This window comes from Musa acuminata, chromosome BXJ1-1, assembly GCF_036884655.1.
Source record: "Musa acuminata AAA Group cultivar baxijiao chromosome BXJ1-1, Cavendish_Baxijiao_AAA, whole genome shotgun sequence".
NCBI classification, from domain to species: Eukaryota; Viridiplantae; Streptophyta; class Magnoliopsida; order Zingiberales; family Musaceae; genus Musa; species Musa acuminata.
In genome coordinates, this window is record NC_088327.1 from 35,086,470 (window position 1) to 35,102,029 (window position 15,560).

Here is a 15,560-nt window from a genome sequence, read left to right on the forward strand (position 1 = left end):
TCGCCTTTTATAATAAATATTTATATATAAATATTTATATATAAACAAGGCGATGCCGCCCTGCGTGGGAGAAGGAAAAGGCGACGTCGCCGAGGCGATGCGACGTCCCCTTTTATATATATATATATATATATATATATATATATAATCTTTTATATATAAATACATATTTATTAATTTATATATATATATATATATATAAACAAGGCGACGTCGTCGAGCCTGGGAGAAGAGAGAGGTGACGTCGCTGAATTATATATATATATATATATACACCGAACGGTATACCGCTCGGTATACAGTTTCGTACCGTACCGAGCGAACGTCGAAACTCACAGTACGATACGAAATTGCATACCTTGGTTTGATTAAGAATTGATAGGTTGATTAAGGATCTTTCATGTATTTAATATGACTAAAGTTAAATAAAATCAATTAGTGTTATTTTCTTACTTTTAGAGCCAATGAAGGATCATCTAGGCTTAATCACAGTACAATTCTTTGTAAAAAAATGATCCCAAACCAACAATCAAGCGATTAGGCTTGAGAGCATACTCGGGGCTTGGACAACCACCATCATTGGCAGTTGCTACGCAGAAAAAGGCTACAAGAAGAAAATTTGAAAAACTATGGAATAATATAGGTTTGCTATGCAAGAACTAGTTTATGATAAATATGAGGGTCATGGTAATGATATCGACTCAGACCTTGGAATTGGCATCCCTAGCTCATCGAAGCATTAGCATATATATTATGTGACTATGAGACATCGATCAAGCAACTCACAATAGAAGCATGGCAATGACAGTAGCACTAGACCACAAAGACTGGATAGGAGTGAGGTTGCCAACTACCCCAACTCAATTGAGTAGAATCAATAGCATGAGATAGGATGGCTTACAAGGTTTCATGGGAGGCTTTGCTAGGAGGAACACCTAATATTGTCGATATTGATCAGTAGGCTTATCCACTAAAAAAACAAACAAGGATTATTGATGCATATACAAAGGAAAAAAGTGGCATATTGGCAAAGTCATTACCAACTGGTTTAACTTTCACATTATTCTAATGCTTATATCCAAGTTCCAATGCTTACAAATGCTTACATCTAGGTTCCAATGCTTATAGCCAAGTTCAATTCAAAAGGCTGGCATAGGCAATTAACCTCCTACATCGAAGGAGATACATGGCGTATATGAGTTGCAAAACTAAAAGATTGGATAAAATGAGCACCGTCGACTTCTTAATATATTGAAACACAAGGGTCATCTTTCACATGTCCGTTAATGCATCAAATAAAAGTCAAGATGCGAACTACATAAAGAACCAAAAGGACACTATGGTAGAGGAGATTGACTCACAATATATTGTGCAAATTATTAACAACAATGTAGTAAATTTCAAGAAGTTGGATTTGCAATCGATAGATCTGAAAGGAATTTTTTTTTCTTTTGCTCCAAATGCAACATACTACATAGACCTCATTATCAAGGATACTGGTGAGCTACAATAAACAAGAGGCAAGGCACAATCGATCAAGAAGTTTATCTACAACCATCACTAGATACACTCCTCAATGTAAAAGTACACAAATAGAAGGATACGCATCACTTGACTTGCAATGAACTTTATCATTTTGAAGTCCATTCAACAAAAGAGACATGGATTAAAGGCAACATTTACATCACAAGAATAAGTTGATTCTCATTATTCGAATTCATCGAAAGGGGAGAAAGTGGAGAAGTAGGATTCAGTCTCTAAGATTATACTCATGGTTAGAGCCACGATTTGGAGAGGCAACCATAGGTAACCTAAAAGTGGTTGAGCTACTTTAAGGCATCCTCCACAAAGTCGATTTGGTTTACTTGACATATATATATATTGATTTCGACAGAAGAGGAGGTTACAAAAGCATTAAACAATGAGTGGAATACTGATCAGTATGTGTAGGACCCATATGGACCAAGATATTTACAATGCAAGTATGTTAAATGTCGACTTCAATTAGAATTTAGATAATCTATATTAATAACATGTTATATTGACCAAAATAAGTCGTTTGTCTTGCAATCTATTACCTAAATCCTAGTATTATAGCCTTGTCACTTCTTTAGATATGTTGCAGACACTACATAATGTTATATATAGGCTCCTACCAAAAAGCGACAAGGTGTCAGATTATTCTCTAATAATATAGTTATATTGTGTCGATTATAAATTCAAATGATCATTAATGATTTGTTATAGTAATAATTATATTTTCCTACATCTGAATGGTGGCTATAATTTAGAGGGTCTGTGCCCAATCTAACAAAGGTTGCAGCATATGTGCTTTCATAGATGATGGTATCGAGTGAATGTGAATATAATTGGTCAACGTTCGAGTTGATTCATATGAAGGTGTAATGAACTACCATATAGATGGCTAGAGAAGCTTGTATATATGCACTACAATAAATGTTAAGACTGCAATGCGCCTGGCGTGACAAGGAACTAGAGAAGCCGCCAAAGATAGATCCTTTTGATCTCCAATTCTATAACAAGGATTCTCAATTGATGCTAGAATGAGTCGAAAGAGCATCTACCTGGGATCCTTTGCTCGATGAGGTGGGTGATAAGATCCTAGGGTTTTATCATAGAAGAAAGAGGGGAAAAGGGGATGATTACTTCGGGGGAATCAGCCTCCTTGATCACTTCGAGGGGATCGACCTCCTAGAGTTTGTCAAAAGACTGAATAATATTTCATTGCCTGATTAAAAGAAACAAATACATCCCTATTTATAGAATTCCACCCCGAGTCCATCAGGAGTTAGACTTTTAATAATAAATAAATATTAAATAAACCCCTATCTGACTCTTACTAAACTAAACAAACTCAATAAACATCATTCAAAAGCTCAAAAAATAAAAGAATCCTAACAATTCCTCCTTTAAATCAGTCTTGTCCTTAAGGCTGAGCAACATCTAACTCGGGGAGTTTCTTTTTCAGCACTTCAGTCACAGGGTATTTGCGGCGCATCACAACCTGTTGATCAAGTAAGTATGGTCTCCATTTCTTGATAGTGTAAGCAATAGGTCGGCCTTTCGGTGTAGCAGCCATTGCAGTCTTCTGAAGAACCCTCTCCATCCAATGGCTGGTGGCAGTTGTGACCTTACTTTCATGTCTTCCCTTTATGATCACTTGCTTTCCATTAATAAAAAACTTCATGATTAGTTTAGAAAAATTCCAAGAAACATCACCCAGGGTTGATAGTCATTCAATTCTAAGCACCACTTCGAAATCTTCCAAAGGTAACAAAAAGAAGTTCACAAGCAACTCTTGGCCTTGTATAATCAACTTTATCTTCGAACATTTGCTATCACAAGTTAAAATTCGTCCATCAGCGACATTTACTTCGAATTTGTTACAGTCTTCAATGTGATAGGCCAATCGGTCAGCAACCTTACTGTCCATAAAATTGTTAGTGCTACCAATATCAATCAAAATTGTAACATGCTTATGTTCCAAAGTTCCTCCAACTTTCATAATTTGTGGGTTAGAGTAGCCGGCTAATGCATGCACTGTATGTATGATAGGTCCAACATCTTCATCAGAGTCCATACCTCCAGGATCAGAGTCCACATTGCTAGCTTTTGGTTCCTCCCCAATTGGTTCAATCATCATAAGTTGCCCTTGTTTACATCGGTGCTCCCTACTCCACTTTTCATCATAGTGTCAACACAAACCTTTTGCTGATCTTTCTTTGAGTTATTCTAGGGTTAGTCTTCTAGTGTTAGGGTTCCGGTTGGGAATAGATGGGGCGGGTGGCTTGTTGATCATATGTTTGTTGTCACTTTTGTTTCGAAGATTTTCCCTGCTGATTTTTTCTTCATGTAAACGTGCAAATAATATTACGGCTATCATAGTGCGGGGTTGGTGAGCTTTGACTTCACACTGGATATCTAGATTAAGTCCTTCGATAAATGTACTCACCAGTTATCGTTCGGACCAATCTCTGGCTTGATTTGACAATCGTTCAAATCTGCTTTGATATTCTAACACTGTGGAAGTTTGACGAATTTTAATGAGCTGCCCATCAACATTCTCATATTCAGATGGTCCAAAGCAAATAAGAAGTCCTCTCTTGAATTGCTCCCACGAGGGAACCCGATGGCAAGTTTCGTACCAATCATACCATTGGATTGCATCTCCATCTAGTTGGATTAAGGATATTTCCACCTTCAATTCTTCTGGGGTTCTATGAAAACGGAAAAATATTTCTGCCCTAGAGATCCAACTGGTCGGATCTCTATCTTCCCATCTTGAAAATTTCACCTTCATGCGTGGGTAGCTTGTGCCCTGTTCTTGGTTTCTTTTTCCTGTGTCTCTAGATCGGTTCAATGTAAGACTTGAACTTTCATCTTGTTGAAGTTTGTTGAAGCTCTCCAGTAGGCTCTTTTTAAAATCATTAAGTGTTTCTTGCAGCCGGTTTTCAATTCTGGTTTCCAATGCTTCGATTTAGGCTTTTACTGAGTTGTCAGTAGTCATTGCGTCAGACTGCAAATCTGTAATCTCAACTCTTGTTTCTGATGTCGGGACAAGGGCATCAACACTGCCCTATTTGGTGTTGTTGTTGTGACGTAGTCGATGGCAGCACTATGGGAGTGAAGGGTTGCTGCGAGGATATGGGGATGTAGCTGCAGTCACTACGTGGGAGGCAGCGATGCTTGCTGCGGTCGCTGCGTGGAGGGATCGCTATTGCTAAGGGCTGGGAGGCAACAATGGTGGTGCAGCTGGGGGCAGCGCCGCCAAGGGCTCGCCGCTACGATGGCTACGGCGATTGAGGACTAGGCTGCAGCGGCGTGAATGGAGGGAAGCGTTGCCCTGTCTCTGTCGCATCGCGAAAGGAGGCGCTGGCGACGCCGAGGGATCGCGGGCGGTTGAGGAAACTGCAGCGGCTGCGATGGTTGAGCACTAGGCTGCAGCGGTTGCTGTCGATGCCGGCAACGAAGAGGGGAGGAACCAGTGGCGGTTGCAGCGGTCGTGGTTGCCTTGTTTCGGTCGCCGCGAGGGATGGTCGAGCGACTACGGTTGCGACCCAAGAGGAGGTAGCGATGGTGGTGCGGCTGGGGGCAGCGTCACTAATGGTAGAAGCGACGAGGGGGGTGGCCCACTGGCCGGGAAACAACGATCGTGGCCCTTCTCGCCCGAGCAGGTTGGGGCAGCGAGGAGGGAAGGTTGCTAGTCGAGGAGGAAATAGAGACAGCTGCGGCGGTCGTGGTTGCCCTGTTTCGGTAGCCGCGAGGAGGGATGGTCGAGCGGCTGCGGCTGCGACCCAAGAGGAGGCAACGATGGTGGTGCGGCCGGGGGCAGCGTCGCCGACGGTAAAAGCGACGAGGGGGGTGGTCCGCTAGTCGGGAAACAGCGGTCGCGGCCCTTCTCGCTCGAGCAAGTTAGGGCAGCGAGGAGGGAAGGTTACTGGCTGGGGAGCGACGGCGGCGGTGGAGAAAGGGAAGCGGTGGTCGCTAGTCGGGAAGTAGGGGTTCTTTCTCAATCGAGAAGGATTGGCATGCGTGGCTATCGGCTTCACCCTTTCTCTCTTTTTTTTTTTTTTTAGATGATGATAGCTACGGTAACACTACAGCGAGAACGCCAAGGATCGCCGCTTTGATACCAAATGATAAGACCCTAGGGTTTTATCATAGAAGAAAGTGGGAAAATGGGATGATCACTTCGAGGGGATCGGCCTCTTAGGTTTTGTCAAAAGACTGAATAATATTTTATTATCTGATTAAAAGAAATAAATACATCCCTATTTATAGAGTTCCACCCAGAATCCACCAAGACTTGAGACTCTTAATAATAAATAAATATTAAATAAACCTCTATCCGACTCTTACTGAACTAAAAGAACTCAATAAACATTATTTAAAAGCTCATAAAATAAAGGAATCCTAACAGTGGGAGTTCCCATGTTTCTCTTGTTTCATCATTAAGGCTATAGAAGAAGAGGAACAACATCTCAATAGCAAAGTTAATCTAGTAGGGGTCGTGGCACCGAACAATGATAGACATTTGCCTAGCATAGGAAGGGGAAGGAGAAAGCAGTAGCATCGACTCATCTATTGGGAAGAATTATTGGGCAACAGTTTTAGTCCGATGACAAGACACCTCCCTTGCATTCAACACTCCATAAGATCCATAGAGATAGTAGTGAAGTCAACAGTAGTGCCTTGACCTATGATGGTGATGGCGATGACCAATCAATTGTTCCATCTACTCAACCTCAAGGTGAGGCATGGATGAAGCAACACTTTACACATACCGCTAAGATTCAGATTACAGAGATCAATGTGTTAGGTTTCGAATTTTGATAATGAAATCAATTGATAAATTTGAGGAACTAATGTTATTAAAAGTAATGCAAAAAATACTTCGTCTAAGGATTCGAACCATTTGAGGACAAAACTTCGAGCCAAAGAATCAAACAGTATGTTGAAAGATTGTCATGTAGGGAGTTGGATATTGAACCATGTCGAAAAATTAAACACCATGCCAGAGGTTTGGCTATCATGTCAAAAGATCAAAAATTGTGTTAGAGGATCAGATGTCATGACACTGCAGCGGAACAAAGCAATGAACAAGCCCTAGACACTACTCCAGAGGCCCATCCAACCATGTGCCACCCAAGTAGCTCTTGGGTGTTGTATTGGCTGACACTCCACATCACTCTATGGAGCTAAAAACCCCCTAAAATGACTGTCTGGATGGCCTGTTTTTAGAAAGTTTTGTCTCTATACGATGATTCCATACAACCTGCGTTTATATGAGTAAGACGACTACAAAAATCAACCAAAATAGGACTGTCAAGCCTACTGCAAGCCCTCTACATGTTGTACGAAGCATGAACAAAATTGAAAGACACAAACATTACATTGAACATCCTTTGTACAAATTTGTTCATGACAACTAGTACCACTATTTTAAGGTAATTATTCTTTATTTATTCCATCTTTTAAGATGCTTTGAGCCTATATATATATATATATATATATATATATATATATATATATATATATATATATAGCTTCGTGAGTTGAGGTATGTGCTCTCAAGAGTGAAGCTCACCTTGTGAGAAGTCCTCTTTTGTGTGATAAAGTTTGCTCCTTGTTGAGAGAGGAATGTTTCAACTTTCAAGTGTAATCCTTATCCTAAACCATTAGAAATTGTAATAGATAGCTGATCTTGACCCATTGGAAGGAAAGTCGATGGCCTTAAGAAAAAAGATCAAAGTGTTGAATCTCGGATTTTGATGATGAAATCAATTGATGTGTTTAATCTAATCTGCATTTTAAGTGACGTAGGACTAGCTTCGATCAGAACAGGCAAAACGATTAAAGCAGGAGGAATCAGACGTTGGGTCAGAGCAAACATGTCAGTAGATTGGACGTCGGGCTGAAAGATCGGTCGACGTGTCAGTAGAAGTCTTCATGCCGTGAATTCGGGCATCGGGCCTAGAAGAGCAAACATTACGCCAAGGAGATCGGAGTTGCGGATTCAACATACCGATTGGGCAAAAGGCCGCAAAAGAGGACGATGTGCCGAAGGATCGGACGAAGCGCTAGATGAATCAATGATATGTCGGACAATATAGGATTTGCTTGTAATCGTTTATGCCTAGATCGAGTTAGTTTAGGTCTAATTGAGTCGATATTGGGATGAAACAATGCCAACTCAATTAGGGGTCAATTGGGCCTAAATTGGGAGTGATTTGGGCTCATTGGGAGGCCCATTCAATGACCTAAATGTTGGGCCAGGCGGTGACACTGCCAGAATAGGCGATAGAACTGCTTGTGAGTTGGAAAACTCCAAAAATTCGATCTCCAAGGCTGTCAGGCAATGGTACTGCCCAATGACAGTGTGTCAGGCGATGGTACCGCCAAACTAGGCAATGGTACCACCCAGTGTCAGGCTGCAGGCGGTGGTACCGCCCATATCCAGAAGACTCGGAAGTTTAAATTTTTGGCTCCATTTTTTAAACCATTTGGGGCTTATAAAGACCCCACTTGGCCAGCAAGAAAGGAGTAAGAATTCTAAAGGAAAAAACTGAGTAAACTCTTCCAAAACTTTGAGTTCCCTCCTCCTAGTGTTTAGAATTAGTCTGAAGGGAGGTGTGTGAGGGAATAGTTGTAAAAGAGTGACTTGTAAAGGTTATCTCCTAAACCCGTGAAAAGGAGAAAGTGTTATAAGAGGGTAGTTGGTCTTCACCCATTGAAGGAAGACCGTTAGTGGATACCGGTAGCCTCAACGGAGGAGGAATCGGGAGTGGATGTAGGTCACGACGGCCGAACCACTATAAATCGGTTTACATTTCTTTTTGAGCAATTTACCTTTACTGCAAACTGCTTTACTTCCTCATTACTTTAGTTGCACATTCTTACGAGCGTTTTCAAAGTTAAATACTTTCCAATATCGGTTTTATCGAAATGAAGATTTTTTCAAAACTGACGTTTTTATCAGTTGCACTAATTCACCCCCCCCCCCTTAGTGTCGACTCATTCCTAACAGTTGGTATCAGAGCCTGGTTTTTCTCATTTGGTTTAACACCCAAGAGAAATGGCTCTTTTCGGCTTTCAAGAGGGTCACTCTCTCATTCATCCTCCCATGTTCAATGGGACGGACTACACATATTGGAAAACTCGAATGAGAATTTTCTTGCTTTCTTTGGATTTGAATTTATGGAATATTATCGAAAGCAATTTTCAAAGGTCTAACCATTGGAATGATTTGGAGAAGAATACTTTTTCTTTAAATGCTAGAGCTATGAATGCTCTATTTTGCGCCTTAGATAAAAATGAATTCAATCGGGTTTCTACTTACGAAACGGCTTTCGATATTTGGCACACCCTTGAAATCACACACGAAGGCACAAGTAGGGTTAAAGATTCTATAGTTAATCTTTTGATGCGTGATTTTGAATTATTTCGTATGAAACCAAGTGAAACCATTGGAGACATGTACACCCGTTTTACGGATGTCGTCAATGGTTTAAAAACACTTGGTAAAAATTTTTCGAATCTTGAACTTGTTAATAAAGTTTTACGATCTCTTTCTAAAAATTGAGATTCGAAAGTAACTACAATACAAGAGACAAAGGATTTAAATAAATTTCCACTTGAAGAAATTATCAGATCTTTGATGACCTATGAAATGACTTATGTGGCACTTGAACTTAAGAACAACCTTCCAAAGAACAGGAAGGATTTGATACTTAGAACAAATGAAGACCACTCGAGTGAAAGCTCAAGTGATGAGGACTTTGAACTCTTAATTATAAAGCTTAAAAAATTCTTAAAAGTTAAAACAAGAATCAAAGAAGAAAAATGAACCTAAAAAGAAGCTACAAAAGAAAAAGAAAACACTCAATGTGGCTTGGGACGAATCGAGTTCATCCAAAGATGAAGAAAAAACCAAGATGAGGTGACAAACTACGCCTTAACGGCTTTCGACGACGAGGTAATCAAAATCCCCTTTAGTTTATTTTGAAATAACTTGATGCTTTTTCATGAGTTATTTTTTTTAATTAGTTAGTAAAAAATAAAAATAAAAATACAAAAATATATCATGTTTTTTTTTCGATTAATTTTGAAAATGATAATGAAAATTACATGTTTCATGATAAAGGAACAAAATGTTAGATCTAATGCTTATACACCTAATAAGATTAATCTTATGTATGTTTTTAAGAAGCAATAATGTGTATCTTAATGATTTCCATATTGCTTTTCGATTTTGACTAAAAATAGTTTATGTTTAATGAAATCATACTTGATGATTTGATGATGCATAATGATTTGAAATCCTATGTTTTTTTAATTACGTGTTATACTTTTGATCTTTTATCTTTCATGACATGATTCCTTTGTATTTATGATTTGTATATCTCATGATATGATTGAATCATTGATGTAAAGAAGGAAAATGCAATACCAAAACAAACAAAATGATTTTGATTAAAAACGTTTATGAAATCATGCTTGATGAAATAATATAAGGATGAATTGAAATCATGCTTAATAAGTTTATATTTCGAAATTATGCTCGATGAGTTATGGCTTATTGATCTTTGTCGTAATGAAAGTTGCTTTTTCGATTTTAAACATTGATGCATGTTTTTATTTGGCATAAAAATTTGAGCATGCTTATATAAAATCAATCATGTGATATTGAACGTAAATCACATAAATTGAAACACGTAAAAAGAGAAAATCTTTCTACTTGAAATTTTTCTTTTTCTCTATCTTATCGATTTTTTTAAAAAGAGATTAATGAATCTATTTGTGTTATTTTATGAATCTCTTGAACTATTAAAGTGAGGCTCATTCAATAACCCAAATGTTGGGCCAAGCGGTGGCACCGCCAGAACAGGCGGTAGAACCGCCTGTAAGTTGGAAAAATCGAAAAACTTGGTCTCTGAGGCTGTAGGCAATAATACCGCCTAATGTCAGGCTGCAAGTGGTGGTACCGCCCGTACCCGGAAGACCTAGAAGTTTGAATTTTTGGCTCCATTTTTTAAACCATTTGGGGCTTATAAATACCCCACTTGGCCAGTAAGAAAGGAGCAAGAATTTTAGAAGAAAAAACTGAGTAAACTCTTCCAAAACTTTGAGTTCCCTCCTCCTACTGCTTAGAATTAGTCTTAAGGGAGGTGTGTGAGGGAATAGTTGTAAAAGAGTGATTTATAAAGGTTATCTCCTAAACCCGTAAAAAGGAGAAAGTGTTATAAGAGGGTAGTTAGTCTTCACCCATTGAAGGAAGACCGATAGTGGATGTCGATGGCCTCGACGGAGGAGGAATCGGGAGTGGATGTAGGTCACGACGACCGAACCACTATAAATCGGTTTGCATTTCTTTTTGAACAATTTACCTTTACTGCAAACTGCTTTACTTCCTCATTACTTTAGCTGCACATTCTTACGAACGTTTTCAAAGTTAAATACTTTCCGATATCGGTTTTATCGAAATGAAGATTTTTCAAAACCGACGTTTTTATCCGCTGCACTAATTCACCCCCCCTCTTAGTGCCGACTCGTTCCTAACACAAAGATGAACCTACGTCGAGATAACAAAACCATTATAAGTATATTTATCTTTCTCATTGTAATAGATAGCTGATCTTGACCCATTTGAAGGAAAGTCGATGGCCTTAAGAAAAAAGATCAAAGATGAACCTATGTCGAGATAACAAAACCATTATAAGTATATTTATCTTTCTCTCTTAATTGTACTTATTTGCTTTATTCAATTAAATTTCATATACTTGCTTATTTGCTTTATCAAAATTTTAAAATTTATTAAATTTTGCATATGCACTAATTCACCCCTCTTAGTGTCATTACCAATCCTAATACGAGGATCCACGTATATCGCTTAGGGTCAAAAGGATAGAGAAAAGGGGAAGGCAATCGATGATTTGAGCAGACGTGACAAAGCCTTTACAATGTCGACACCAATAGTAGCCTATCACATTTGTAGTTCTGATAGTAACTTGTCATATTCATAGTTTTCATATTATGAAGAATCCTACCAAAAAAATATATACAATGATAGTTGGTCATTTTTTTTAATCTAATCATTCTTGAGATAAAGAGCACTAGATCTAAGGTGATAAAAGTTTCAATATACTCCAACCTCCCCACCTACATGTCATAATCGCCACATGAGGCTCCTCAGACGTGTTAGCAATGACCATCAGACAACAATGACTATTACCACGTCAATGCATCAACGATACATGGTTTATCTATATAATATGTCATTGGAGCAGTTTCAAGATTGGGTTAGACTGACATGTCATATTAATATACAAATTTATAGGATCATTGACCCTAATCCACCAGTTGTGGAGCCTCGTTCATATTGGTGGTAGAAGTAGGTTTATATAATTTACTTTTGTCTATTATTTAATTTGGTTGAAATCATAAAGTTTCAACACTTAATACAACATTTTAACTCCTTATCTTTCTAGGTGAGTCAAGATCAATAAAAGCAACTTCCCACTATGGAGGACTATGTGACAAAGTCACTCCATGATGATTCAAAAAAGATAAATTCACTTTCTCATCCTAATAACCTATAAAAACTACTCATTTTGTCCTTATTTACACTTTATTCTTATTTAAATAGAATTAAAATATCATTGAATTAGAATTTCTAGTTTTTTTTCTCGAAGACCGATTTGTATCACATACCGATCTGGTCCAGAACTGATACCACCAATCAACACTATATGGTAGACCTTGTGTCAAACTTATAATACCAAAATGAATCAAACAATTTACTGTAACAAATATATAGGCACTAAATGTGCCTAGAGAATGTACCACAAAAGTTTTATGTAAATAAAGCATTAGATAGAATGGTAAATATTGGTCCATAGCCTAGTAGTCGCTATAGCAGTGGAGTGCTCTCTATAAACCCAAAATGCTACTTGATGCCATTAGTAGTGTATCATCTTAGCTCTACAAATGACTATGACACACATCCCACTTCTTTTAACACTGTTCTAATTTAAACAGATTTATTTAATAGTATAACTCATTATAATTAAAGATACATATAAATTTACAAAGCACAACAATGTATCAACTCCATTATCCTTTCAGTAGGTGATTACTTTTCCTAAGAATGGTCATTTTTTAATCATTAAAAAGTAAGTTCATAACTACTACCGCAACTTATAGCAACAAACAACACATTTTTCAAACGAATTATATGAATACAATAATAACTTAAGCATTATATGACAATATCCAACCACCACAAGGTAAGTTTGCACATGTGTGCATGCACTAGAGAAAGAAAAAGATAAAGAAAAAAGAGACGAAATCAATACATCATGCAAACATAAAATAGAACTCGGACATCATCACCTCCTTGTTATCAGATTTTAAACTACCTTACTTGCATACCATATGCTATCCTTTTCTGATCCCATCTATTTAGAAAACTGTTATTTGACATCGGCAATTCTAATCCCTACTAAGAAACTAAGCATGATAGCGAAACTATTAGTTTTTTTTTTCTTCCAATGCAAAACTATTAGTTAAGTTATACAATTAAGATATTCAGGAACCTAGTAATAAATAACACTCCCATTTGAAAGATACAATAAAATAATCTTACACCAAAGGTAACAAGCTTTCTGAAGTGCATTGCAACGCCTATCTCCATAAACTACCTACTTTTCAATTTTTTATTCTTCTCCATTACATGTACAACCTCATATCCCTAGAGATGCTATGACAGGGTGCACCATCTATCTCCCATGTTCTGTTGAACATAAATCACCATCCAATATCTTCCTTCCACAAGAGATGAAACAATTGTCCTATTTAGCTACAAGTAATATGCATTCCTTCCAAAGTAGGAAATCATCTACAAAACGATGAAAAAACAAGAAAAAGAATCACAAAGGTTTATGAATTTCCTAAAAAAATAAAACAAGAAAGAAAATCACAAGGGTTCATGAATTGGATCCTCAATCTGTGGCCCTAAGTTCTACTAGTACACAAAAGAAAGAAAAGGCAAACTAAGTTCCATATGTTTCTAGGGAACCTAAAACTTAGACCAACTTGAATGATCATTTCTAAGGCTGATTTGTGAGTCTTACGGAATTACTAAAAAATTCCATGGAAAGCCAGAAAGAATTATTACAATTTACAAACATGATTTCCTGCTTTGTTGCTTCGTAATCATTGCTACAAAATTTCCATTAAGTCAAAATATAGATGGTACTGTCAAATCAGAGGCTGTGGAACAGGTAGTGATCTCAAAAGTAACACAAAAAACAATAATTTAATTATCAGTGATAAAAGGGAAACAAAAGAATTTTGCTATGCTGATATCTTTAAAACAAGCAAGAAGAAGAGAAAGTAAAAGGGACATGATAAAACAGTCTCTCTGATGTATTCATGACATAGCAAAACAACAGTTTTCTAAATACCTTTACAATTTGGAGTTTCGACATATTGTCTAAATCATAATTTCTCACATTGGACACACTAAGTTCTATTTAAATATAATAAATTCAAAACCTTTCTCCTACTATTGGTTCACCAGGTTGTGCTTAACATTGTTTTCAGCAATCAACGGAGCACAGACAAAATTGTTCTAGTGGTTCAATAACTTAAGAATTCCCAATATTTCCAACATTTTTCGTTTAGGGAGGAAAGAAAATCTTCAACTATATGCCAATTGGATGGTTGGCAAATATATGGGATTACATAGAAAAGCTATAGACTTAATCTCAGGAGAAACCCAAGTTCAAAAGATGAATTGTGATTATTGTTCAAGAAAATGATCAAGAACAAGCAGCATACAGCAAGATGAATCACAATTAATGTCCAAGAAAATGGTCAAGAACATCCCCAGCACAGCAAATCTAAAAGGATCGTGAAGATTAAGAGGAGAAAAACAAATGCATGTACCTTAACCGAATGACTATCCAGCTGAAGAGCTCTTTTACAGTCCTCTTCAACCTTATTCCACTCACTGCAATCCTCGAAAAGCAAGACAGTCTCATGTTCATTAAGATAACTGATCCAATTGATACAAATAAAGAAAAATAAGCATAGAGTGGCTGTCACAAACTTCCGCTTCCGGTAGCATAGCGCTCGGTTCGTCCAATAAACCGCCACATTAGGGCACAAGGTAATAGCCTAGATTGTCAAATCACACAATCAAATTAAAACCAATAAACGCATGAAAACAACAATTTATGAGGCAATATTCTAACATCAAAAAGAAAATCAATGCCAATCGTTCTCTCTTTTTTTAACAACTAAAAGAATCAACGACAATAAACAACAAATTGATTGCAATCAAAAGGAAAAAAAGCAAAAGAATCTGAATTTTAGAGAAAATTCAAATTCGCTAGCCATTAATAAGAACAAAGGAGGGGCGCGACCAAAATGATCGGACCGACTAGGGTTAGAGGGGCACATGTGCCAAATTATCCTCGCGATAAAGAGATCAAGAGTGGGATGCATACCTCGGTGTAGGCGTCGATGGCGGCGCCGAGGCGTTCCTTCTTGAAGTAGCTGTTGCCGTCTTGCTTCAGGAGCTCCGCCTGCCTTGCCACGCTTGCCGGCACCGGCGCCATCGTCCCGCCGTTCGCCTTCCGCCTCTCTCGATCCTTGTTCCGTCGACACCCTTTCGTCCAACTCCGAAACTCAAAAGAGGGGAGACGTAACGACCCGCAAGAATTAATAACGCAAAATGGAATTGCGCATATAAAAGGAGTGCATGGGTGTTACTGCAAATTTTATTTTTCCCATCGCCTATCCTTCGAAAAATTTTCCACATACCCTTTAACTCCAAGAAATAAATTTTCATGTATTTTCTTAGATACCTCTAGTAATATACCTTATTTTAAAACTTAAAAAATATTATAATAATTCAAATTTTAGCAAAGATAATATTTTATAAATTTAAAAAAAAATACTTTTCATAATTGCGGGATTTAGATGATATTATTTTCCTGGTCAATGGTTTAGATGGGAGCCTGGAAGATTTGACC

The 15,560-nt window shown here is 37.7% G+C and overlaps 1 protein-coding gene across 4 annotated transcripts in view; it reads right to left on the reverse strand.

Moving 5' to 3' along the window:
* LOC135678116 (E3 ubiquitin-protein ligase CHIP-like) overlaps positions 1-15,263 on the reverse strand; it is a 38,002-nt gene extending 22,739 nt beyond the window's left edge. For 2 of the 4 annotated variants that reach the window (XR_010514819.1, XM_065190520.1), the window contains exons 1-2: positions 15,033-15,263; positions 14,470-14,700 (exon numbers count right to left, since the gene is read on the reverse strand). Coding sequence is in view for 3 of the 4 variants with exons in the window: in XM_065190520.1 (XP_065046592.1) it covers positions 14,470-14,700; positions 15,033-15,143 (342 nt within the window). In the remaining variant the exon portion in view is untranslated. The remainder of the gene's footprint in view (positions 1-14,469; positions 14,701-15,032) is intronic. The other 2 variants (XM_065190535.1, XM_065190541.1) reach the window with 2 other exon arrangements.
* Positions 15,264-15,560: the final 297 nt, after the last annotated feature.